This window comes from Lissotriton vulgaris, chromosome 1_1 (assembly GCF_964263255.1).
Source record: "Lissotriton vulgaris chromosome 1_1, aLisVul1.2, whole genome shotgun sequence".
NCBI lineage: Eukaryota > Metazoa > Chordata > Amphibia > Caudata > Salamandridae > Lissotriton > Lissotriton vulgaris.
Genome location: NC_141685.1, coordinates 1,299,965,344 through 1,299,990,946, shown reverse-complemented (window position 1 = coordinate 1,299,990,946; position 25,603 = coordinate 1,299,965,344). Strand labels below are relative to the sequence as shown.

At 46.4% G+C, this 25,603-nt stretch overlaps 1 protein-coding gene across 1 annotated transcript in view; it reads left to right on the top strand.

The window, feature by feature from the left end:
- The first annotated feature begins 4,176 nt into the window (after window positions 1-4,176).
- The window catches only part of MYG1 (MYG1 exonuclease), a 158,012-nt gene continuing 136,585 nt past the window's right edge, over window positions 4,177-25,603 (top strand). Inside the window, exon 1 of the mRNA XM_086965434.1 lies at window positions 4,177-4,457. Within this exon, the coding sequence (XP_086821560.1) occupies window positions 4,248-4,457 (210 nt within the window). The 5' untranslated portion in view covers window positions 4,177-4,247. The remainder of the gene's footprint in view (window positions 4,458-25,603) is intronic.

Genomic DNA, 25,603 nt, shown 5'->3' with positions numbered 1-25,603 from the left:
GGGCGATAGATAGAGTGAGGGAGGGCGATAGATAGATAGATAGAGTGAGCGAGCGAGGGCGATAGAAAGATAGATAGAGTGAGGGAGGGCAATAGATAGAGTGAGGGAGGGCGATAGATAGATAGATACAGTGAGGGAGGGCGATAGATAGATAGATAGATAGATAGATAGATAGATAGATAGATAGATAGATAGATAGAGTGAGGGAGGGCGATAGATAGAGTGAGTGAGGGAGGGTGATAGATAGATAGATAGATAGATAGATAGATAGATAGATAGATAGATAGATAGATAGATAGATAGATAGATAGAGTGAGTGAGGGCGTGAGACAGAGACTGTGAGGGAGGGCGTGAGATAGATAGGTAGAGTGAGTGAGGGCGGTAGAGTGAGTGAGGGCGGTAGAGCAGTAGAGTGAGGGCAGTAGAGTGAGGGCAGTAGAGTGGTAGAGTGAAGGCGGTTGAGTGAGGGCGGTAGAGTGAGGGCGGTAGCGTGAGGGCGGTAGCGAGAGGGCGGTAGAGTGGTAGAGAGAGGGTGGTAGAGAGAGGGCGGTAGAGCGAGGGCAGTAGAGTGGTAGAGTGAGGGCCGTATAGTGAGCGCAGTAGAGTGGCAGAGTGAGGGCGGTAGAGTGGTAGAGTGAGGGCGGTAGAGTGAGGGGGTAGAGTGGTTGAGTGAGGGTGGTAGAGTGAGGGCAGTAGAGTGGTAGAGTGAGCGCGGTAGAGTGAGGGCGGTAGAGTGAGGGCGGTAGAGTGGTAGAGTGAGGACGGTAGAGTGATAGAGTGAGGACGGTAGAGTGGTAGAGTAAGGGCGGTTGAGTGAGGGAGGTAGAGTGAGGGTGGTAGAGTGAGGGCGGTAGAGGAGGGTGTGAGGACAGTAGAGTGGTAGAGTTAGGGCGGTAGAGTGAGGGAGGTAGAGTGGTAGAGTGAGGGGGTAGAGTGAGGGCGGTAAAGTGGTAGCGGTAGAGTGAGGGCGGAAGAGTGGTAGAGTGAGGATGGTAGAGTGAGGGCGGTAGAGTGGTAGAGTGAGGGCGGTAGAGTGAGGGCGTGAGGGCAGTAGAGTAGTAGAGTGAGGGCGGTAGAGTGGTAGAGTGAGGGCAGTAGAGTGAGGGCGTGAGGGCGGTAGAGTGGTAGAGTGAGGGCGGTAGAGTGAGGAAGTGAGGGCGGTAGAGTCGTAGAGTGAGGGCAGTAGAGTGAGGGCAGTAGAGTGGTAGAGTGAGGGCGGTAAAGTGGGGGTGGTAGAGTGAAGGCGGTAGAGTGGTAGAGTGAGGGCGGTAGAGTGGTAGAGTGAGGGCGGTAGAGCAGTAGAGTGAGGGCAGTAGAGTGAGGGCGGTAGAGTGGTAGAGTGAAGGCGGTTGAGTGAGGGCGGTAGAGTGAGGGCAGTAGCGTGGTAGAGGGAGGGCGGTAGAGTGAGAGCGTGAGTGTGGTAGAGTGGTAGAGTGAGGGTGGTAGATTGAGGGCATGATGGTGGTAGAGTGGTAGAGTGAGGGCGGTAGAGCAGTAGAGTGAGGGTGGTAGAGTGAGGGCGGTAGAGTGGTAGAGTGAGGGCGGTAGAGTGAGGGCGGTAGCGTGGTAGAGAAAGGGCGGTAGAGTTAGGGCTTGAGGGCGGTAGAGTGGTAGAGTGAGGGCGGTAGAGTGAGGGTGTGATGGCGGTAGAGTGGTAGAGTGAGGGCGGTAGAGTGAGGGTGGTAGAGTGAGGGCGTGAGGGCTGTAGAGTGGTAGAGTGAGTGCAGTAGAGTGGTAGAGTGAGGGCGGTAGAGTGGTAGAGTGGTGAGGGTGTGTGAGGGTGCGTGAGTGTGTGTGAGGGTGAGGGGGTGTGTGAGGGTGAGGTTGTGAGGGTGAGGGTGAGGGTGAGGGCGTGTGGGGGTGTGAGTGGGTGAGGGGGTGTGAGGGTGTGTGAGGGTGAGGGTGTGTGAAGGTGAGGGTGGGTGAGCGGGTGTGTGAGGGTGAGAGGGTGTGTGAGGGTGAGAGGGTGTGTGAGAGAGTGAGGGTGAGGGTGTGTGAGGGTGAGGATGAGGGGGTGTGAGGGTGAGGGGGTGTGAGGGTGAGGAGGTATGTGAGGGTGAGGGGGTGAGGATGAGGGGGTGTGAGGGTGAGGGGGTGTAAAGGTGAGGGTGTGTGGGGATGTGAGGGGGTGAGGGCGAGTGAGGGTGAGAGGGTTTTGAGGGGGTTAGGGTGCGAGGGTGAGGGTGTGAGGGTGAGTGAGGGTGTGGGAGGGTGGGTGAGGGTGTGAGGGTGAGTGAGGGTGTGTGAGGGTGAGAGGGTGTGAGGGTGTGGAGGTGTGAGGGTCCGAAATAAATGGTGGCAGGGCAGACATCATAAGACAGAGAGAAGAGACTGCGTGGGTCAGTTTCAGAATCAGGAGGGGCAGAGTCAGCACAGTCTGCGAGGGATCAACGTGTCTAGAGGCAAAGCATAGCTGATGTAGCATTGCAGCTAGTAAGTCGAGTATTTTCAAGCTGAGTGTCCCTAGAGAGATGGCAACACACCAACAGCATTTGAGGAGCAAGGCTACTGTAAACAAGCACGGTAAGCTTTCACTTTCGTCCAGAAAAAAAACGGGAAAGGTGCAGAGAACGCCGAACAAAACATGGCTTACCAGCGAAATGGATGCAAAAAAAACAAGCTCTCTGCATTGCTGTGGCGGGGGAGCGCATTCCTTTGAAGTCTGATGCCAAGGCTCAGACAAATGGTGTGCGATGTGCACGCGGGGGCGGGGGAGCGGCAGCCTTTGAAGTCTGATGCGAGGCACAGACAAATGGTGGTGTGCTATGTGCAGGGGGGGGAGCGGCAGCCTTTGAAGTCTGATGCCGAGGCACAGACAAATGGTGGTGTGTGATTTGGCTGGCGATGTGGACGTGCATCAGATCAAAGGAAAGGTGGGAGGGACATTGGCGGGTGAGGGGGTGTGCAGCCTGGTGAGCTGAAGTGGCAGCAGAGGTGGAGCATGGCGCACGCACGAGCGCGTGGTTGTGCTCACATGCACTGTGTCTGATCCGCAGTTTTGTTAGACTTTTTAGGTCAAAACAACTAATAAGAGGTGGTCAGTCAATACTTAAAGAACAGAGAAGTGCTTAATGCTACTAAGGTGAAGGGACCCAATTCAAATAGTTTGCCCACCACCTGGCTAGAATATAGAGTCCATCGGCCCACCCTTATTGGCGGAGGTTCGTCATCTGGAGCTCAAGGAGAACTAGATCTAGGACCACTATATTGAGCTAACTTGCTCTATTGGGTACCTGTTTCCATGCTCCTGAAGGCTCTTGCCAAGGTGGATGTATCAAACCATGTGAACTCAAGTGAAGTGCAGTGCTCAAGTGTGTGAAAGAAGTTAAAAATGGCTATTTGGACAAAAAATATGTTTAATGGAGATTGTCCAAATGTCATATTTAAAATAACTTGATAGTATGAGAAATATTACTATCTCCATAGTAATATTTCTCATACTATCAAGTTATTTTAAATATGACATTTGGACAATCTCCATTAAACATATTTTTGTCCAAATAGCCATTTTTAACTTCTTTCACACACTTGAGCACTGCACTTCACTTGAGTTCACATGGTTTGATACATCCACCTTGGCAAGAGCCTTCAGGAGCATGGAAACAGGTACCCAATAGAGCAAGTTGGCTCAATATAGTGGTCCTAGATCTAGTTCTCCTTGAGCTCCAGATGACGAACCTCCGCCAATAAGGGTGGGCCGATGGACTCTATATTCTAGCCAGGTGGTGGGCAAACTATTTGAATTGGGTCCCTTCACCTTAGTAGCATTCAGCACTTCTCTGTTCTTTAAGTATTGACTGACCACCTCTTATTAGTTGTTTTGACTGTGATTTGGGGAGCAGAGGTGTTTTTAGTCATTAATCAATTCCCCGGAGACCCTTATTCACTTTGTTGTCTTAGACTTTTTAGGTCGCCTACTATAATCTCGCCAACAAGCATTGCTAAAGCAATGCCTTAGGCTCGACCTAAAAATACAAGTGAGGCTGGAATAACAGTTAAAGCTGCCTTTTTTGCTGGACCCTTACTCATATGACCGAGAGGGGCAGCACCGATTAGCTTACACTTCTGGGCACTCCGGCTACATCCTGGGAAGATTGAGCGGCCGCCTTGTTGAGGTCAGGCGGGATATTACTTTTTGTGTACAGTATACGCAATAATTGGATCCTTGCCTGACTTTGTCATGGCCGCCACCTCCCCGGAAGTTTCTCAGCTTTCTTTTTTTCCTGCCGGCGGGCGAGTTCCGCCTCATGTTTCCCCGCTGCTCGACTTTTCTGGCGCTCACAGTCTACCGAAGGATCTCTGTTTCCACGAGCTTTCCCGCTCTCCGCATGCCTGCAGACCCCAAGCGCCCCCGGCAGGAAAACGCCATGCGCAGCCGTATCGGCACCCATAACGGCAATTTCCATTGCGACGAAGCTCTGGCTTGTTATTTGCTGCGGACGCTGCCGCAGTACCAGGTAAGAGAACGGGAATATAGCTTGCATTCAGCAGCTTCCCAGGCGGACTCATGTGGTCTTGTTTACTTTTAAGAAATGTAAACAAAATGTCACCAGCTTAGGGTGACTGTTTTCCAATATCCAACTGTTCTTCAGTCAATAACTCCGTTAAAACGTGTTGGTGCATTTGGCTAAATGCATTACAATCAATCATTTCATCTATTGTGCACCACTTTGTTAAATTAAGTCTCCGCACTGGAAAGCTGGTGTCCAACTGACACGAAGCCATCATCTGGCTACCCCACAAAATAGAATGAAAAGCCTGTGTGTTCTGGATCTGTTATAACATAGTGAACTATATGTGTGGTGACCCCAAGTACTATTGCTCATATGTTCCATAAAGTGTACGTATGTGTCGCCAAGTAAATGAAAAGCCAACCAGATCTAGGTGAAACGTCCATCAGTTTTGCCCCACACAAAAAACAGTCCCCCGCCGTATATACGCCTAACAAAACGAGGAGCCCAGCATTGATACCTCCAGCAAAATGAAGTACCCACAGGTATGCATGCTGGGAATCGTTCATCACGTGTGATTCCATCACGTAAAAAGAACGTCTTCGTTATTGGACAGTATTTCCCAATAGGGAGGGCAGTTGTTACCTTTTGGTATTGGGGGGGGGGGGGGGAATCCTAACATGTACATGAATACAAAATAAATCATTACATTGACTACATGGTGCCTTGTTGATGCCTCTCGCTCATACAAATGCGACATTGGCATCAGGGATATGATTAACCATATATCCTATTCCTTTTGCTGATCTAAATATCATACTCTTAACTTCTAAAAAACAGCAGACAGAATCTTTTGAGCCCTGAAGAAGTCCCATGAATATTGAAACGTGTTGGCAAGCAATTCTGTCGTGTATTTTATAGAATTACGTTTATGGAATAAAAAGGACAACATTTTCTACAATCAAAAAATAGGATTATCTGGTCTTTTAATTTGGTAAGCTATTTACTTATATTCTGTTGTGCTTTGAAATATGACGGCAATTTCCACTGCGCGAAGCTCTGGCTTGTTATTTGCTGCGGACGCTGCCGCAGTACCAGGTAAGAGAACGGGAATAGAGCTTGCATTCAGCAGCTTCCCAGGCGGACTCTTCCGTTAGACATGTGGTCTTGTTTATTTTAAGAAACGTAAACAAAATGTCACCAGCTTAGGGTGACTGTTTTCCAATATCCAACTGTTCTTCAGTCAGTAACTCCGTTAAAACGTGTTGGTGCCTTTGGCTAAATGTATTACAATCAATCATTTAATCCATTATGCACCACTTTGTTAAATTAAATCTCCGCACTGGAAAGCTGGTGTCCAACTGACACCAAGCCATCATCTGGCTACCCCACATAATAGAAGGAAAAGCCTTGTGTGTTCTGGATCTGTTATAACATAGTGAACTATATGTGTGGTGACCCAAAGTACTATTGCCCGTATGTTCCAAAAAGTGTTCATACTACATGTCACCAAGTAAATGAAAAGCCCACCAGATCTAGGTGAAACGTCCATCATTTTTACCCCACAAAAAAACTTTCCCCCGCCGTATATGCCCAACAAAACGAGGAGCCCAGCATTGATACCTCCAGCGACTTTTGAAATAGATTATTTGTGCTTCCCGTGTGCAGGGTTGTGTGCCTTAGTTTCCGGAGTTCGGCCATGCGGGAACTCTTCTAAGTGACAAAAAAAACTCTGCGGAGTAACGCAAGTGGTGAAGTGCAGCCCGAACTGCTGTTCGTTCGCACTGGTCTTCCTGCTGCACAAGAAGAAATTCTACCCGAGCGGCAGCTCGCTCTCGCCAACTTACCGTTCGCAAGCGGGGAAAAAACTCTGCTGCACTACGCAAAGCGGAATTTTCTGCATTCTGCAAGCTTCGCAAAGTGCAGAAAACTCAGCGAACTCCGTGAACAGAGCATAGTTCACCGCCCAGGCCTAGCATTGTATTTTAACGGAATAATATGTATAGCATATTCAAGGTGCAAGAACTTTGAGGGATACATAGAGTGGTGTAAGAAACATTGACTACTTCAGTTTACTGAGCATATACCAAGTTTATGTAAGTTGGCTGTTTTGATGGGGAAGCTCAACATGTGTTAAACTGAGGGTATAAGTTAATTTGTATAAGGGTATTTCATGTGTAATATGTTGGTTAATATATTTGAATTGGCTAATATAAGGTATCTGCTTGGGTAGATATTTTATTTTAGTCAAGGATTCATAGAATGAGCCGGCCTATTTCTTTTTATTGGTTCATTCTGACATGTACACCAGTAGTTCATTTGTTCAGAGGGGTGCTGTTATTGCATGTTAAGTTGTGCATTTGCACAGTGGGGACAAAAAGAGTTCTCCTGCAAGAACTTGCTGTTATCCCTGAACCATGGAAACCAGATACCACTAATGTTTAGGGATGTCAACAGGGTGTCTCAAGGACCTCCGGAGAAAGACCTCAGTGGGCGTTTTCGATTCCAGGCAGAGGGGTGTGTGTGTGTTCATGACCCTCATGATTTGCAGATATTTCTCCATGGGACAAATGCCGCCGCACTCTAGGCATGGGTTTTGCCCCGTGGTAATGTAGTTTTTCTTTTGTGCCCCGTACCTGATATACTTGGTTTTCGTTGCTCTTCAGTGTTTCTGTGGAAATGTGCTGACGGCTTGTTTTTATTGTAGCAGACAGCAAACAAGATGTAGGTTTACGAGGTGTACCTTGGTTTTATTGACCCCAATACCTCCTTGTCAGACCTCCCCGTCACAGTCCTTACATTCGTGTTTGAATGTGGGGAATCTCATGAAGGGTTCTCTGTTTGTGCTCCAGGACCGGGTGGTTTTGACTACGAATGCCAGCGAACTGAGTTGGGGGGGGCCTGTGTTTGCTCAGGTTTTAGTTCAGGGGATCTGGTTGGTCGAGGATGCTCGGTTGTCTTCCAACTGGACGGAGTTGAAGGATTTCCAAATGGCCCTGGTTCCATTTCTCCCTTTGGTTGTGCATCAGGATGTTCTGTCGATGACAGACTAGAATGTGGTGGTGTGCTATGTAAACCATCAGGGGAGTACGAAAGTGGCTTCTCTGAATTTCTTAACTCAGCAGATTTGCCAGCGTCAGATATGAATATGTTGTTACTAAGGGCTGTTCATCTTCCTGGGGTGTTAAACTCGGGGGCCAATCGGTTGAGCAGGTTGTTTCTCTCCCTGTCCGAGATGTTTTGTGGGTGGTCCTAATGCAGAAATTTGGGATGCCCGAAGTGGACCTATTTGCGACCCCATAGAATGCAATGAGAGACCGGTTTTGCTCTCTGAGCCCATCAAGCAAGGTTTGGAAGGTGGATGCAATGTTGTTTGCATGGGGGACCCGGTTGCTGTATGCCTTTCCTCCGATTGCGTTGATTCAGAGGGTTCTCCTGAAAGTCCAGCTGGACAGGGCGTCTGTGACCCTGGTAGTGCAGGGCTGGAGCAGGTGGCTGTGGTTCCCTCTGTTACAGTTGGCAGAGTTACCGTGTTGGAAGCTTCCCGTGGACCCCTGTCCTCTGAGGTCAACGTTTATTTTTTTAACCTGATTTTATTGAGTTTTCAGAAGCAATCAAAACCTGCAGTATAATCGCCCCACAGTGCAGCACTAAGGTACAGCTTGTTACAATGAGCAATTCAATCTGGCACTGTTAATCTGAATTGATACAATTAACAATACTGTTCCCTCCCCGCCGTCGGTCAATACACTCCATTTACTCATTAAATCCAGAGTTGAGCATTAGGAAAGAAGGCTGATCAATTATAGCAGAAGTCTTGGGCGAGGGGGCGACACCCCCCACCCCCGGCGATTCAGGTCTGTGTCCCTTAATGGGGAATATGTTCCACACATCAGGCCCTGAATTGTAACATACACAGTTCATTTGGGCGATGCCGTCGGAGAAGCCACTGGTGAGTCAAGCTCCAGGTTGGTCAGGCTATGGCTCCCTCCATGCTTCCCAGACCCCCTTTGCCTCCCTCAGGAGTACCTGCCCCTCACAGCTCGCCCACTTTACCACCTCAGTCTTCCAGGCTAATAATCACAGACCCTTTGTTTCCTTCATTTTGTGGGCTATTCCCCGCTTGGTAATATGGTATACTAGATCCTGGAATCTTTCTGTTATCTTCGATTTTGCAGGGTGGAGAAATCAACTGAGGAGACAGTGACCTGGGGTTCATGGGATCTCCTTCTCAAAACTCTCAGCTATCATTCATATAACTCCCTCCCAGAAAGCGTGTATCGCAGGGCATGACTAAAACATTGAGAGGAGGTGTGCTCCTGTGTCTCCACATCGGGAAGATGTTGTTAGGAATTTGAAAATACCTGCCTATGCGCTCAGGTGTCAGGTATGCCCTATGGAGTATGTAGTAGTTAAAGGGCTGGTCTGCCTTGACAGTAGACACTGAAGGTTTTCGATTTTCTGAAGAATGGTTTTGATTTAGGATTGGTTGTTTCCCCTTTACCGGCCCAGTGGGCTGCTGTGTGGGTCTTTCGAGGTCGGGACAGTGATGGTGTGGTGAGACTCTTGAGGAGTTGTTTTCTCAAGAAGCCTGTGATTGATTAAGTCCTTGGTACCTAGTTGGGACCTGCCTTTGGTATTACTGGCGTTGCAGTCTGCCCCGTTTGAGCTGCTGGAGAAGTTTTCCGTGTAGTTTCTGAGTATCAGTCTTTTTCCTGGTGGCTATTACCTCGGCCAGATTGTTTGGGAATTTGTCTCGTTGCAGTTTTCTGAGTTTCTTTTGCAGTGCTATCCGGATAGGGTGGCTCTCAGGCCGGATCCTGCGTTTGTTCCTAAGATACCCTCCTCTTTCCATTGTTTGGATGAGTTGGTTTTGCCTGTGCTGTGTGCTGATCCTCCGTCTGAGGAGGAGCTTATGCTGCATTTGGATGTCAAGCGGGCCCTTGGAGTATATCTGGATTGTATCCGCCCTTTTCGTAAGGTGGATTCCCTTTTTGAGACCTTTGGTTTGGGGGTCAGGGTCTTAAGTCTTCTGTTGATCCTCTGCTGTTGGTTGAAGAGGGCTACCTTTGCGGCTTACGAGTCCTGAGGGGTGCTGGTACTTGGGGCTGTGCAGGGTCGCTCTACCAGGGGGATGGCTGCTTCCTGGTTTGTTTGCAAGGGGCTTCACTGGCGGAGATTTGTAGGGCCGCTACTGGATTTCGCCTCACACCTTTTATGTCCCATTACTGCTTGGTGGTGGGTGGGGATGTGTTTTCCAGTTTTGAGGGTGCTGTCTTGTCTTCTGTGCAGGTGGTGTAAATGTGCTGCTTCTTGTTTTTAATTGTCTGTTCTGCAGATGTGGTGTTTGAAGCCAATTTAATGTGTTTCTTTTTTGCTTGCGTATCTACTCACATATGTAAGGAGTGTGACAAGGAGGCAATGGCTGGTTACTTACCAGTAACAGTCATTACCCATCACTGTCCTGGTTCCCATCCCTCCCTCCCTGTATTAGGCTTTTTGTGCTTTGATTTATAGGATTTCCGGCGGTGAGGTCTGGGGATATGATCCACAAAATGTGGGCGTGGCCTGGAGGGTAGGGATGAGAGCAGGGGAGTTTTTTGCTTGGGGATGGTGGGGGGGAGCTTACGCTCACATATGTAAGGGCTGTGATGGAGAGGTCTAGAACTCTGACTAATAAATATTACTGGTAAGTAACCGGCCATTCCCGCGTGCTTTATTCACTTTACGGCAGGGTGGCCCTGCATACACCTGCTCACTCTTGCCACTTTGCTGTGGCAGTTTGCCACTTGCATCAGCCATGTTGTATGTTTACTTGCACAGTGCAGTGTAGGTGGCAACATTGGTGGTCTAAACATTTTAAACTGGTGCACTGTGCAGCACCGATGGTGGCATTACACAAAGCCGAATGCGCGCACGCTTTCAAAACCTTTATGAAGCTGTTGACAACTGTGTGCTGGTCTAGAGCATAGCAAATTAAGCTGTGACGAGGCTGTTCCAAATGACAATGACCAACTAGGTTACTGACATTTCTCACTACAGGGAAAAACAAAGAATTAATAAAAATAGGTCTCGAGTGATGGCTGCAGGATTTGTAGGGTGCTGATATGGAATATCGCCTAGGTGAGAATAGTGTCAGTGCTTGCATATTTGCTCACTCATTCACATATACATTCCTCTCAGTGAGGTAAGCATCTGTTCATAAAATTCTGTAATCTAGCTGTCACTCATGTCTTAAACCTTCTTGTACTGTGAGTGATGAAAGCTTATACAACTCTGCAATGCTTGATCTGTTGTGAGGAAATGGAAGATGGCACTTGTCTTCTGTGAGCGAGGGGAACTTGCTTTGCTACTGTCTTGCTGTCCCTTTTCTGTGAGGAACTAAAGCTTGCACTGCAGTTTCTCGATTTATACTGGCTTGTGCTGATGCTACTCAAGTTGTACTTGTCCTCTGAGGGAGGTAAACGTGCACGGTTTCTGCCCAAAGTGTAGCTGTTCAATGAAAAAGGGCGTTTTTACTGCTGTTGACCCATCTGATAAAAGATCATTTGAATGCTCTTGCATAACATGCTCAGGTCAGTCAGAAGCTGACCCTGGGCAAAACTAGTTGCGGGCCTTGACCCAGAGACACTGGTTGCAATCACAGCTTTCCAGGTTGACGCAGGGCAATTCCTTTTCGTCCCTCTGCTTCCTTTTCAGTGATCCTCACATTTGAGAGCTACTTGAAATACTTTAATTCAGGGTGTGCACTGTACAACAATCTCTCTTGAATATGGTTTAATTGACCATAATGTAGCTCCTTTTTATGACGAGGGTAAAAGCCTAATATAGGAGGCATAAGACCGCCAACTAGCCTCTTGGGTGACTAATAACATTTCTATCAGGGCAGAAGGGGAAAGAATGTGATATCCATCCTGGTTCTGAAGTGCACAATGTATAATTGGGAAACCTGGTTTTAATCCCAGCTTCCAAGCTTGACCAAGCAATGTGACCCTAGCCTTTCTCCACTGTGCCTCCTTTTCCATGATCACCACTCTTAAAGCACATTGAAATGATTAAGGATGCACACTTCACAACATCCTCTTTGGGAATGGTTTAATAGACCATAATGTTGCTCCATCTATGAAAAATAAATGCTTGTTGTAGATAAGTGGGTATCAGTTGCAGTAAACACACACTTTTTGGCAGATTTCTGATGCACTTTAACTGCTTGTGCTCTTTGTCCCTGTCAGTCAGGTTCCGAGGACCTGAGTTCTTTCCCTAACCTGTACCAATATTTCCACAATTGGCACACTTCTGGCCTACCTGTAAGTCTTTTGTAAGGGGTACCTATGGTACCGAGGGAATAGTAGCCAGGGAAAGGCATCTGAGTTCTTCACTGTTTTTATTATACCACCTTCGGGGACTTCTCACCACAAACATGCACCACTGTCCTTGCAGCCTGCATGTTGTGGTGCAGCTAAAAGCAAAGAGTCGACATGGCACACATCCCTGCCCAGCACTCCATAAGACCTCAGTAAGTCTCCCTTAAGGCAGTGTGCCCTATACCTCATGTGAGGACCTATCTGCACAAGCAGACAGGTCCCTATAATATCGAAGGCCATTCTTGGGTATTATAAGTGTCCAGTAAAGCTATCCTGAGTATATGTTCTAGAAACTGGTCATTACTAGTTTCCTAGCACCATAATGGCTTTACTGAATCCTGGGATGTTTAGTATCAAACATCTCAGAATAATAACCCTGTACTAATGCCACGGTCAGATTTATTATTCCATGCACTCAGGAGGTCCCTTCTATAGGGGACTCCTGAACCAACCACTGGTGATTTCCTGACTGGTGAACACCAGCCTACCACCACAAGACAGGTTTCTGGACCCCTTTGGTGGGAACCTTCGCTCCCAGTGCCCAGAAACGAAGCCTTTCCTGGGCAAAGGTGTTCACACCTCCCACAGGTCAGGAAGAGCCATCTGTGGCAGGGGAGCTTCAAATACCTTGCTGCCTTTGCAACGTGACACCCAGATTCTCCTTCTATCAGGAGCAGGCCCCTTTCCTGTCTCACCCCCTTTTCGGTGGGAAGACAGACGGAAATATTTAGTAAACCCAGGCGGGTGTGGCCACCTCCACCCCTCATGTGGGAGGCGAGGTGAAGCCCACTCCTCTTTTTGATAATGGGCATCCCCCAATCAGGGTTAGGGAATGTGCTCATTCCCCCCACGTAGGGTGAGCACACTAAGGGTGTATTCACCCGGAGGTCAGTAGCCCATTGACTACTAACTCGAGATCCCTAGAAGGCCCCCTAAAAACAGTATTTAGGGGGCAGCCCTGAACCCAGAATTCAGAATCGACGACCTAAGAAGACTGGAACCCACGGAAGCCGTAGCAGTGAAGACTCCAAGCCCAACTGACTTGACCCCAGCCATACTGGCCTGCCAGCAGCTTTGAACTCCCCTGCGAAGAAAACTACTGCTCCAAAAAGGATCAGCGACCTCCAAATTTGGTGACTACTAACCCCCACTTCAATAAAGACTCTAGACTCCAGTGGACAGAAGCCCTGTCCACAAAAATCAAGCCCCTGAGGAACCAAGAAACCCTGCTCCAGGCCTCCTGACGGACTCCTGCAGCCTGGGACCGATTTTTGAAGCTCTTTATATAACCGCATTTGTCGCCAGATGCTGCACCCGGTCGCCCTTTGTGCCACTGGTGGTGTGATCTTAGTGCTGCCTTGGGTCTGTCCCCCTTTGCCCTCACCTAACTCCAAAAGATCTTCATCCCAGCCCAATTGGCCTGCCCATGAGCAGTTCAACACACCGTGCCCTTAGCCCCATTGGCTGGCATTGACCCTGGTACCAAATTTTACACTCTGCACCCGGCCGCCCCATGGCCGCTGGTGGTGCAGTCCAGGTGCAGAACTGAACCTTGCAGAACCCTGGTTTAGCACCTAAAAGATAGTTATTGTAAACCGTTTTACTTACTTGCAATTGCTAACTTAATTTTTCCCATGGGATTGCATGGTGTGGTTTTTTAAAAAAAAATGTTTTTGTTTACTCTGCCTTGTATTGCAACAAAAGTAACTTCATGCCTACAGCAGAGTTGTCCTGCTTACTGAGCTGTCCTGCTTACTGATGTACTACAGTGCTTAAACTGTCTTATTAGTTTGTTTTACCTTAAGCTAGAAAAGTAACGGAAAAGTGATTAGAAAGAAATCTAAAGTAATTGCAAGTATTCTACAGAGTTTACAACCCATTTTCTCTACTGCAAAGTAACTTGTATGCTTCAACAAAACCAGTACACGCCGTATCTTGAAAAGTATTGTATTGAAAGTATCACTTACCTGCTACTAAGGAAATCTTGGTTCCAGTAATAAAAACAACAAAGTAACAACTTTTTATACAAACAGTTGGTCTGGATTCTGTATTTGAGTGTGTGACATCATTTCTTGCCTGTTTGTGTACAACAAATGCTTAACACTACCCTCTGATAAGCCTGACTGCTCAACCACACAACCACAAAAGAGAGTAAGGTATTATCTACTTTAGCCTCTGCTATATCTCTGGGGATCCACTGGATTCTGTGCACAATATACCTTGCTTTGGTATAGTATATACAGAGCCAGCTTCCTACACTTGGAAAGAAAGAAGCAAGACAACCTGACTTGCTTCTTTAGTCATTAATACATTTGTCTCAGCAGAAAGGATGTAAAACACTAATTTTTAACAAAGGCTGCCCCCAGCAGTTATATAATCTAAGGTGCTAAAATAAAACCATCCAAAATACAATTTATTAATGTAAATGTTTGCACCTCAGCTATAAAGTAGCAATCACAGGCATTTGCAGAAGAGCTTGAGGTCCATGCTGTGCAAAGAGTTGTTCCCTTAGACCTCAACGGCACAGCTTTTTCAGAGAGGGTGCAACACAGATGGGGCTGTGAAGACTTACGGGACCCGGCAGTCACCTCCTCACTACCACTGCCTTATTGGTGCTTGCAGCGGGGCAGGAGATGCATTGGTGTGGGGCGTGTAGTTGGCTGTCTCATGGCCTATGCACTAAAACTGCTACTAGATCAGCAGGTCTAGTAACTTGAATAATCTACTTGACCTACCTGTAATTTACTTGACCCATAAACTGGTGTCAAATTATGTGATCCTAAGCAAATATTTTATTTTACAGTGCTGTCTTTTTCTTCATTATCACATTTGAAAGCACCTTCAAATATGCGAGTTCAGCCTTTCTGCTGCACAAAAAAAACTAAAAAATGTAAATAGACTAAACATTTGCTCCTTGTATAATCGGAATCTAGATCACATATACACATGATCCCTGACTTGTTTCTCAGTTCACTAATAGCATTTCCATCAAGGCATGGGCAGGACTATTTCTCAGTTCATGTTTAAAACCTCAGTTTTAATAAATATGGGACCATATGTAGAGATTCTAGGGATTGAGATTTCCTAATGGCAATTCTTTACAAATCGCAATTGCAAGTCCTAATGTACAAAAACCTAGAAGTTGGAAATAGTGATTTCTAATGGGGTCGCAGTAGACCTACCCCATGAATATTAATGAGGTAGGTCACAGTTTGCGACCCATTAGGATTTGCAGCCATCATGGATGGTGGCCTGTTGGGATCAGCAGACCACCATGTCTGTGATTGCTTTTGAATAAAGCAACATTTTTGTTTAATGCAGCGCCTTTTGCTTAAAGGAAAATGGGATATGTTTAAAAGAAAAAAATAAATAAACTTTAAGTTTAATTTTTTAAGAGTACGCAGTTGTCAGTCTTCTTATAAATAGTTGTAGCCACATTCACAAAGGGGACAGTCCCATGGGCACTCCTTCCTGTTTCCGGGTCACACGGGACCCCTTCCCTTTTGCGAATGTTTGCCACCACCCTTGAAAGTGGCGGTTACCACCCTTGAGGATTCAGTAAAAAAATGTATGTTTTCCGACCGTAATTTGGTCGCAAAATAATCATACATACCACTGCAAATTGTTTTTAGGAAGTGGTGCCCAAAATGCGCCCATTAGAAACACCGATTCACAAATCCAAATTGCGTTTCGATAACTGGTTACTGAATCACAATTTGGCTTTTGTACATTTTAAAAACCTTTTTTGTAGTCGCAAACAACCAGATTCTGAGAATTGGGCCATTTGCAACCTTAAAGGTTTTGTACACATGGGCTTATAATAAAAAAGCATGATGTGGTAGCTCACTGTCATTAAATTGTACATTTCCCATTGAAATGGCCAACATTTTTTTCACTAGCTTGCAATTTTACTGCAAACGTTTATCATTTGCACATCAAATAAAGTGTTATGCTTTGTTTTCATCCTATTAAAATATTTTTTCATCAAACAGAATTACAAAGCATCATTGCAATGCAATAGGCAATGCAATAGGCCTCGCATTTGTGAAAGCTAGAGCTCTTGGTGTTGAAAATGACAATGTTTTTTACGTGTTGTTTTTGTTTGCAGTGGAGGGATGATATTTGCATAGCCCTATTGCCATTCATATGACCTAGTGGCGCTGGGGAACTAGAAAATTGAAAATAGGTTATGAGGGAGGGGAGACGAGTAATATGCTGACTGGAAAAAATGTACCAACAATGGAATTATATGCTCTTGAAGCCACAAAGTTTCAAACAAGACTATGTATTCCACAAACATGACACATAATCCACAACCTACTGCATAATCTCAGATTGCAACAAGAAACACATTGTCGCTCAAACAAAAGGGGAAAAAAAGCATGACTGTGGTGCTGGGCACTTGCATGTTCTCTCCAAAGTTTAATCTGTCACGCACAGTTGCTTATTGTTCTATTTATTTGTAAACTGTTGGCTCTGAACTGACAGTCAACTTGATGAACAGTTAAAGGCAGTACATATACATTATGAACACCTCATGGGCACATGTTACATTCTCTAGAGCAGCGGAATCCCAGGAAATACCATGCATCCCCATACATGCAGTGTGGCAGTGCAAAATTACAGTTGCTGATTGTTGACATCAAGTACCAAACTGTTAATAATGAGGTTAATCTTTGCCCCAGCCAGTAGTTATTGTCACAGATATTATTCTTAATAAAGCGCTCTCACCCACCCCCTTGACCTTTTATGTGTAATAAATTTTTTTTAATATAAACATAGATGCACAGATAGGCACACAAACGTGCAAGCACGGATACAATGAAATGCGCATATATAGACACAAAAGCACACATTTGGAAACATGGCCACCTGCAGCCGTATACACAGATGCAACCACACAAGCATACACATGCATGCAGATACAAACACGGACACACGCGCACATAGACCTGCACAAAAAGAAGCATGCCCATGCATATGCAGCATTACAAGAGGCGATACATTTACACACTCTTGCCCTCATGCACATATACAAGCACACACACAGCCACTCCTACATACCTATGCATATGTGCACACTGAGACACACATGCATGCCACGCACACACCCGTGTCTCTTGTCTCACCCCTGTGAGGTGGTTTCAATCAAATATTTATTTCGCACCTTTGGAAAATGCAAGCATTTGAAGGGCTCTGACGGGGGCAGCGGGCGGGTGGAAACAGCCTTGACGTGGGAGTGCTGAGGAAGGCCGGTGCAACTAAGGACTGGGGAGAAGGGGAGACAGCACGCTAGCACATGCACTCTTATGGAGTGCAACAACAATAAAAAAACAAATTATCTGCTTAAGTCTTCGCTGTGATGCATCATGGCGATCGGTTGTAAATTGGAGAATATTACCAGCGATCACTTGAGCTGAATCTTTTCTTGTACAGGTGACTGCAGAGCGGCCCAGGTAAACATGCCTAAAGACTCCGAATTAGGAAGAAAAATATGTCGACCCCCGCGCCCCCCCACACTTGTTGACACTGATTGCGACTTAGTAAGACACTTGCCACTTGTGCTGTTGTATACAATTCATGTGTAGTGCACACGTTTGCACACTTGGAAAAGCAAATAGAACTCTGAAAGCAGTACAAATTATGAATTGTTTTCAGACACGTTTGTGAGAAGGCATGTACCTGTTCGAATAACATGTTTGTCTGTGAATGCGGACACCACAGAAACCCAGAGGACTGCGGGCCTCCTTGCACAAAGATTTCAAGATTTTACTTGCGCCATGGAGGCACCTTTTTCAGAGTACATTGTCTATTTAGATGTTTTTGCTTCACAGAAAAACACACCATAATAAAGAAGGACATTGACTTGCAAGGTCAGGTGTAAATGCCCCAAAATGTGGCGATCTAAACAAGCGTTAGACTACGCAAAAAAGATTAATGCCCTTATAGTGATAGACCGAATACCCTTATAGTGATATAACGAATAGAAAATACTTATAATGTGAAAAAAGACGAATGACTAATTGACACAGGTGTAAATTACTAACAACCACACATGCCTGTAAAATGCAAAGAAACAGTCCAAACAACTTGGCAAGTACAGGATATCGCTGAACTTCAAGGATGTGAGGAGTAAGGGCAGTTAACAGCTTCCGTTACTGTGCAATAAACGAGCAGACAATAGGCTGCTCTACATGAGGCTTTGTAAACCCACATCTCACCGCTGTGCTCTCTTTGAAAGTTCATGGCTCTCATTGTGCAAATACGGTTATTTGGGTAATTGCTTTGGGACTTTGGGAAACGTGTACGGCTCCAGAGGCAGTTTACCTGGGATGGCCATGGGCAGGTTTCCGCGCCTTTCTGCTTTTGTTGCATTCTGCCATGGCTAAAGTAAAAGAGGGCATATGGCGTGGAAGGGAGGAAACGTGTACTGCCCCACGCTCCTGAGGCCTTTTACCTGCGATGGCCGTGCCCAGGGGTAGGTTTCCACACTTCCCTGCCTTTGTTGCACTCTGCCATTGCTAAAGTGAAAGCATGCAAAGTGTTGGCTTCAAGGAGCATGCTGCGGCATGCAAAAGAAAAGCACAAAGAAATACCCAGTTGGGGGGGGAGGGCTCTTAATGCAAAGTGGGAGGTGAGAATAAACAAGCTTGAAGGAGCATGCCGCGGCGTGCAAAACAAAAGAAAGGCGGTGCCCGCTGCATGCTGGGTGATACCGCCACGTATTATTTGAAAGTCAGCAGAGAGTTAAAAAGTGACCCCGTTGCAAGAAATCATGTTGTGCTTGCAATAGGAGAAAGCAGTTTAAGAAAATAGTGCTCACTGACTGTAAATAAAACAGGCTGAGTAACAAGACACATAAAAGGTCCAGTCCTCTTGGGAGGTTACAAAAGAAGAAAAGTCGGTACTAAGGAGGGGTTACTGAGCCAATTGACAAATGAAAAGCAACTTTTTGGAAAGGACAGTAACAGGAGCCAATTGAAAAGATAGGCAGAAAATGGTCGGAGCTTCAAGTCTATGCCTAATTCCTGCATGTCTCAAAGACAGCGCAAGTGCTGCCTAGGCGAGACCTAAAAATGAGCTTTCATAGCTACTGAAATATATAACAGTTCAATTATTAGCTATTTAAATGTTGTGTTTTAGACAAAAACTTGACACTCTAAAGCCTTTCATTTCACACTCCTTGTACAGCACATCTGACAGTTCACTTTACAGAATACTGGAACACTGCAGTCAGAGAAAAAAAAGTAATTGTAAGAAGTTGTAAACTGACTTCTGCACTTTGTCTTTGAACACAGCAAATGTGACCAGCTAAAAACAAGATTTAAAGAAATCTTTATTGCTCCTTCACTTTCTGAGTGAACAGAACACCTGTTCTTAAACAGCCTGCCGGAAGGGGTGAGTAGGCCCAAATATAGGTCGCCTTGAAAACCTGACTCGCCATAGCGAGTAGATTTTTTGAGGCCTGTGGTCTGTTACATAGTGCAGGCTGCGATTACAAAGACTCTCTCTGGGAAACATGCTGTATAGTGATAATCTCTCCAGTAGCCTGTTATTAGGCCTGCCCCGTCGCCTTCCACCCCTCCACCTCAGAGGTTGTTGAACAGTCCCTATGAAGCAACAATTGTTCCACAATATTTGATGTCCGATACCTATATTTCTGTGGGTGGCGTCTGAGCTCAAATGGGCAATATTCAAGCACCACAATAAGTTGATGGAAAAGAGATGTAGGATCCGTTGCTTAGTCCTCCTGTTTTTAATCATGTGGTAGGGAGACCCCAGTAAAACATATTTTTAGATCACTGTGAGGAAATGGGGTGTATTACAGGGTGTGGTTGTGCAACCTTACAGTGTAATATACTTACTAACCCATTTAGGTCCAGTAGGTTTTGTCTGTAAAACCTTCAGCTCAACCCTGGGCAGCTGTGGCTCTGACAAGCAAAGCTTACAAAGACGAACAAGTGTTTTTAAACAGAACCAAAACAATCAAAGAAGAAATTGACTTGACTTTCAAGAAATCGAAAGCCAATTTATAAAAATAGATAACATTTGTATTAGAATTTAGACACTAGAATGAAAAAGATTCACTTGAGCGTTCCACAGATATCGATTTTACAAGCGATATCATTCAAAATAATTTCACTTAACCACTAACAAGCTTTGACAAAAGCAACAAATTGGACACTTAAAAACTTTTTCAAAGACAACTTTGGTAATTGCCAATTTGGTTGGTTAGAAGTACTTAGGGCGATCAACTCCGGCAGGGAGCTAGTCAGGAGGACCAGCAAGGTCCTCAAGTCAGTTACTGTCCCAGGAGAAGCAGTCCTTCAACAGTTTCAGGCACTTTATCCGTGTTGCAATGAATGCAGATCGAGTGGTCCTGATGCAAGTAATGAAGGATACTGAAGATGCTGTAAGGATGTTGTGGATGCGACACAATGGAAGGGTCTTCCTGCAGGGATTCTTTAGCCCACGAAGATGGTGAGGGGGTCCTGGTTGTAGGGTCAATTTCCCACGAAGTCCAGTCGCCACTGGACTTCCAGTCAAAGTCACTGGTCAATCATTACTTGAGCGATACCATATCTTCTGAAGGTCCCAGCGACAGTCCGACAGCACTCCTGGGCTCTGAGAACTCGAGTTCAACTCTGTGCATCGGATTTTGGTCCTCTGTATTGCCCAGCGGCGGTGGTAGCGGCGTGAAGACTTTGATCTACCAACTTGCCCCAGCAGGCTTCTTCAGCTGTTGTGTCCCTGTGCTGCAAACAGGAGGCCAGTCAGCTGGCCCTTGGAGTTCTCTTGGCCTGATCGGACTCCGGAGACAGCTTCTCCCTAAACAAAACAGCAGGCACAGTCGCTCTCTTCGCTAGCAACCAGATTCAGTATGTGCAGTCTTCGTCGGTGCAGCCTCTTTACTGGTCCCTCCTTCTTCCGAGTCGGACGAGATCTGAGGTCTGGCTGCTAGGGGTGCCTCCTTTATGAGTGGAAAAGTGCCCTCCGGGCAATATGTGATTAATAGCCTCTGGGCTGCCAGGTTCCCTCCCACCTATTGACTATTTCCTGTGGAGTGTGGCATCTGATTAGCCCAGAATGCACAAATCTGCCCACTCCCAAAATAGCAAGACCCCTCTCCTGGTGTACAGATCTCTAGTGTGGCTACCTCCGGGCCACACTCTGGGATCTGGTTTTCCCTCTTTGTTCCCCATGCCATAATTAATTTCTGACTGCCTTTTTGGGCTAACACCCAAGTGGCTTCCTGCAGGAGGGATGTGACACCTCCCTGGCCTGCTGTCCCTCCTTGTTCCCCTTCCTGAGAGTTGTTAGCTTGTCTCTCCAAGAGGGCAGAAAGCTGTCTCTTGGAGCAGGCTCCATGTGTGCCCGGGAAGGCACAGGAGTTTCAAAGGCAACAAAGTGGCAGCTTAATTTTGACTTTAGACACAAGGCGGTCATAATGTAGCGAGTTGTTTGATACCTTAGAGTGCCCACTTGGGAAACACTGTTCCAGTTAGCACAGCTGAGGAGCTCAGCATGTAACTCCATACTTTCCAAGTAGGAAAACCCAGTCTTTCCACGCTAAAACGGTGGGTTTGCAGATTTTGTTCCCTACCTTCCAGGACATGTAAAGTACATGTCCTACCTGCGTCATAAGTTGCAACTTGCATTTTAGTGCTCTGCAGGCCTACCCAGAAGGGTGACTTGCAGACATGTACAGGGGAGGTGGTGGTTTTGCCGCTACTTTCAATGGCAAAGTCGGGCAGGCGGTGCACAACTGCTCTTCAAGTCCGCAGTGGTGGACTGGGGGACTTGTTTTACTTGGGGGAAGGGGGGGTCCTCCAGGGTGGTACAATCAGTGCTGCAAGCCCTGGGGAATCCTTCTTACTATTTAAAAAACGATTTTGTTGGGTTTTCGTAGAATCAGAAACCAACAAACCATAGTACAACATTGTACGGAATATCATTGAAATCGTACCCAGCAACCGTCCAACCCTAAACTCCCCAACCACAACTTCCCTCCCACCTCTGAGTGGCGCCCCAAGGTTTGCAGGCCAACTCTATTTCCACATAACAGTTCCAACCCATTGAATTTATGCTGGTATCGAGCTGTATCATGCAACATAGGGCCAGAATACTGAATCCACGTATCACCAGTGGCAAGCCCTGCCACTTGGGTAGTTCTAAGCAGGGTCCTAAGCCACTGAGCTTCTGGGGGATGCCATATGTGATGGAGGCTCTGGGTCTTTCATACATTTCCCCAATTCCTTCCAGGACCTGGCAACCTTAAGAGAGCCACAACCCTTCTTGCCTCCTGAATCAATACTCCACTCTCGTACACATCTCTCAAGTTCTCTGTGCCATGCTGTCACCGTAGTTCCCCTGGCAGCATTTCAATTGTATCACTTTGCCAAAAGAAAGGCCAAAACTGGGAACCAATTTGTGATGTTGGTTTTGGTGGTGAGTGGTAACCAGCTCAGCAAGCAGTGCCCTGGGGAACATTGTGAGATCAGCTACTGGGGTCGTGATCTCTTCCCAGTAATCATACCAGAATGGGCAGGACCATAGCATGAAACAATTCCACCCCATTGTTCCACATCGTGGGCATGCTGCCTCAATCGCGTGAGGAAACCAGTTGACTCTCCCTCAAGTAAGGAATACTCCTATGCAAAACATGGTTGATCATTTTGAGCCCGGCATTTTGAGACACTTTGAAGGACTGTTACATGAATTTCACCCATTCAATGTCTGGAACCGGAATCCCTAAATTCTCCTCCCATCGTTTCCGTAAATTGTCCATTGGTGTCATCTCTGCTCTTTATAAGCAGGAGATCTCTTTGAAGGTGTTGGAGCTCGCGACCATATATTGGCAACCCTTGTGAATAGGGGACTCTGATATGCCTGCCCCTGTGTTTCCTAATCGCCACTACCTCTGTTGTAATTTGGCAGCAATTAGGTTAAACTTTAGCAGAAGACATCCTGTATTTAGAGACTATCCTATCCGTTTTGTGGAATCCATTTTGTATTTGTCAGCCATTTTGTTTGCCATGTGCTCGCCATGTGCTCTGTCCTACCTTTCTGTTAACTGCTCTTGAAATCTGCCTAGAGACGAGATATATTTAGCATCTTCCACCTTCGCACATGCTCAGTTGAGCTTGCAGCTGCTGTAGTCTGTAACTGTCAGGATGTGTCCACCAGAATTAGCAAACTGTTAGCTCCTCCCACTTGTTGCCTGTACACTTTCTGTATGACCTTCTATGTACCTAAAACCAGCATTTTGTACTTGTACTGCCTTCATTTGAGCCCCTGTGTGGGTATAAAGGGACCAAGCTCCTTCCATTCAGTGTGCTACTTCATACATTACTGAAGGGTGCCTTGTGAATGTAGTTCCACCTCATGAGGTTTAATAAACGTTGTACTTTCTATTCCAGTTTCTGTGCCAACTTCTATTCTATGGTCTGAGGACTCTGTGCAGAGAAGGGAGAACCCCTAGCACTGGTAGGCCTTGCTGAGGCCCACCACCACACCACTCTATGGAGAAGAAAATGCCCCTGGGGTGGACCAGCTTACAAGCTAAGGTTTGCTCTTGTGAGGAGCCTCCCCCCATGTTCAAAACAATGCCGCCTATGCGAGTTTTAACTGTAACCACCCAGTTTGTTATTCACCTCCAGGTTGCAGCAACTCTAAGAAACCTATGGACAGGTCAGGCGAGTATGGAACCTGCGTCTGTGTCTTTTGCAAGCACCTGACCCATCAGCGCCAAAGCACTTGGAATTCGCTAGTGCTCTCCTCAAGAGGCTGTCAGGAGAACCCAGAACAGTTGCTGGATCTCTAGTACAGACTGCTCAACCTCCAAACCCGGGGTTGTGCAACAAGTCACCCACTGAGTGAGCCACTGAAGCTGCGCCACTATATAGTACGTTTCAAACTCTGGGACTGCAAGGCCTCCCTCTCCCACAGCGGTCTGCAGAGTTGTCAGTGTCACTCTCTTGTGGCTCATGCCTCCGGTGATGGCGATAATGAGTGAGTCCAGATCCCTGAATATCACAAAGGAAGCCACACAGGTAAGACTGCAAAAAAGTAAAGCAGCATGGGGCGCGCCACCATCTTTAAAAAGGCTCTACGTCCTGCAATGTACAAGGGAAGCATCTTCCAGGAGTTGGCGCTTGCTTAGAGGAATTGGACAGCCGCTCCCACATTCCCCTCCAGCAAGAGATCTTGGTCATGAAATACTTTCACCCCTAGATGCCGCAGGCAATGGGTTCCCAATGAAACATCCTCAGTACCTCCAGGGATATACGGTTCACAACCTCTGGGAATTGCCACAACTTCCTAATGAATCCTATTAATCTAGCAGCCTTATTTTCCCCTCTAGTTTAACGTCAGTATCTCGTCAGTGTATAGGGTAATGTGATGGTGTCGACCCCTATTCCCCGATAATGGTCTCCCAAACTGGCACTACTGTCAAAACCAAAAATCAAATTTATGCTGTCTCTCTTGGTTAGTTGCAGTCTTCAATAGCCAGGGCAGGAAGCAATCTGGGAGGCGCACTCTACCTCTGCGGGATCGTGATGCTACCGGTATCAGTAAGAAGACAACATGCTTGTGGTCAGTGGTAGGGATGAAGAGAGAACTAATTTGCAGTAATCACTGGGCAATGGTCGCAGGCATTTGATCTTGGTATTCTATATCTCACAAAGCTTCCCAAGGACATGCACTGCATAGATATATTCAGGTTCTTGAATGAAGCAAGAGTGATTGTCTATGCTCATGTTTTCTCTTTCGCATCAGCAGTGGTTCTTACTCCGTTCTGAAGTTTATGCCCTACTATTTCAGTGGAGTCAATAAATATTTTTTGCCACTGATCTCGTCCTTCGCTTGCATAAGTATACAGAGTTCTTCCATGTAAAGAGAGAAACTCTATACCAAAGGTTCTAGCTTATTTTAGAAACTGTGGCAGTTACGTTTAAACCTCCTGACTTAGATTTAAAGTTGCCAGAAAACCTATGGAATGTCCAAGACATATAAAGGTGTATTTTGTTAAGCTTTGCTACAGCTACGTAGCATCCGATTACCAATGTGAATTGTCCCTCTGATTTTGTAGATAGGAAGTAGACAACCTCTCTACACTCGTGGACTCAATGACGCCAATTAAAGATAAAAGCAAAGACAAGGAGATGATGGACGGAGTGCTAAAATTTCTCAGACACTCCGCCCCAGTCACAGATCTGGGTTGAATACATCATCATTCTTTAGCTCAGTTCGCCACCTCAGTTCAGACCCAGCTATATGTAAATCTGTCTTGACCATGTGCCTCACGGGAACAGTCCAGTCCGAACTGCTAAGGCAGGTCTTCCCTGAACCGGAAACAAGCATCCTGGGACCGGTTTTTGGGTAACACCCTTCATCAGCCAGGCTAGCTTGAATTCAGTGGCAAAGTGAGGAAGGGACCCACGTCTGGGCATACCCTGCAAACTTAGGGTGAACAAAGCAAACACAAGGAGATGATAGACGGAATGCTGAAACTTTTCAGACACTCGCCCCCTATCACATCAGCCAGGCTAGCTTGAATTCAGTGGCAAAGTGAGGAAGGGACCCACTTCTGGGCATACCCTGAAAACTTAGGGTGAACAAAGCAAACACAAGGAGATGATAGACGGAATACTGAAACTTTTCAGACACTCACCCCCTATCACAGATCTGGGTTGAATCCATCATCATGCTTTAGTTCACTTCGCCACCTCAGACTTTACTAGGTTCCTGAAAGAACACTTTTACAGAGACTACGGGCCTTAGCGT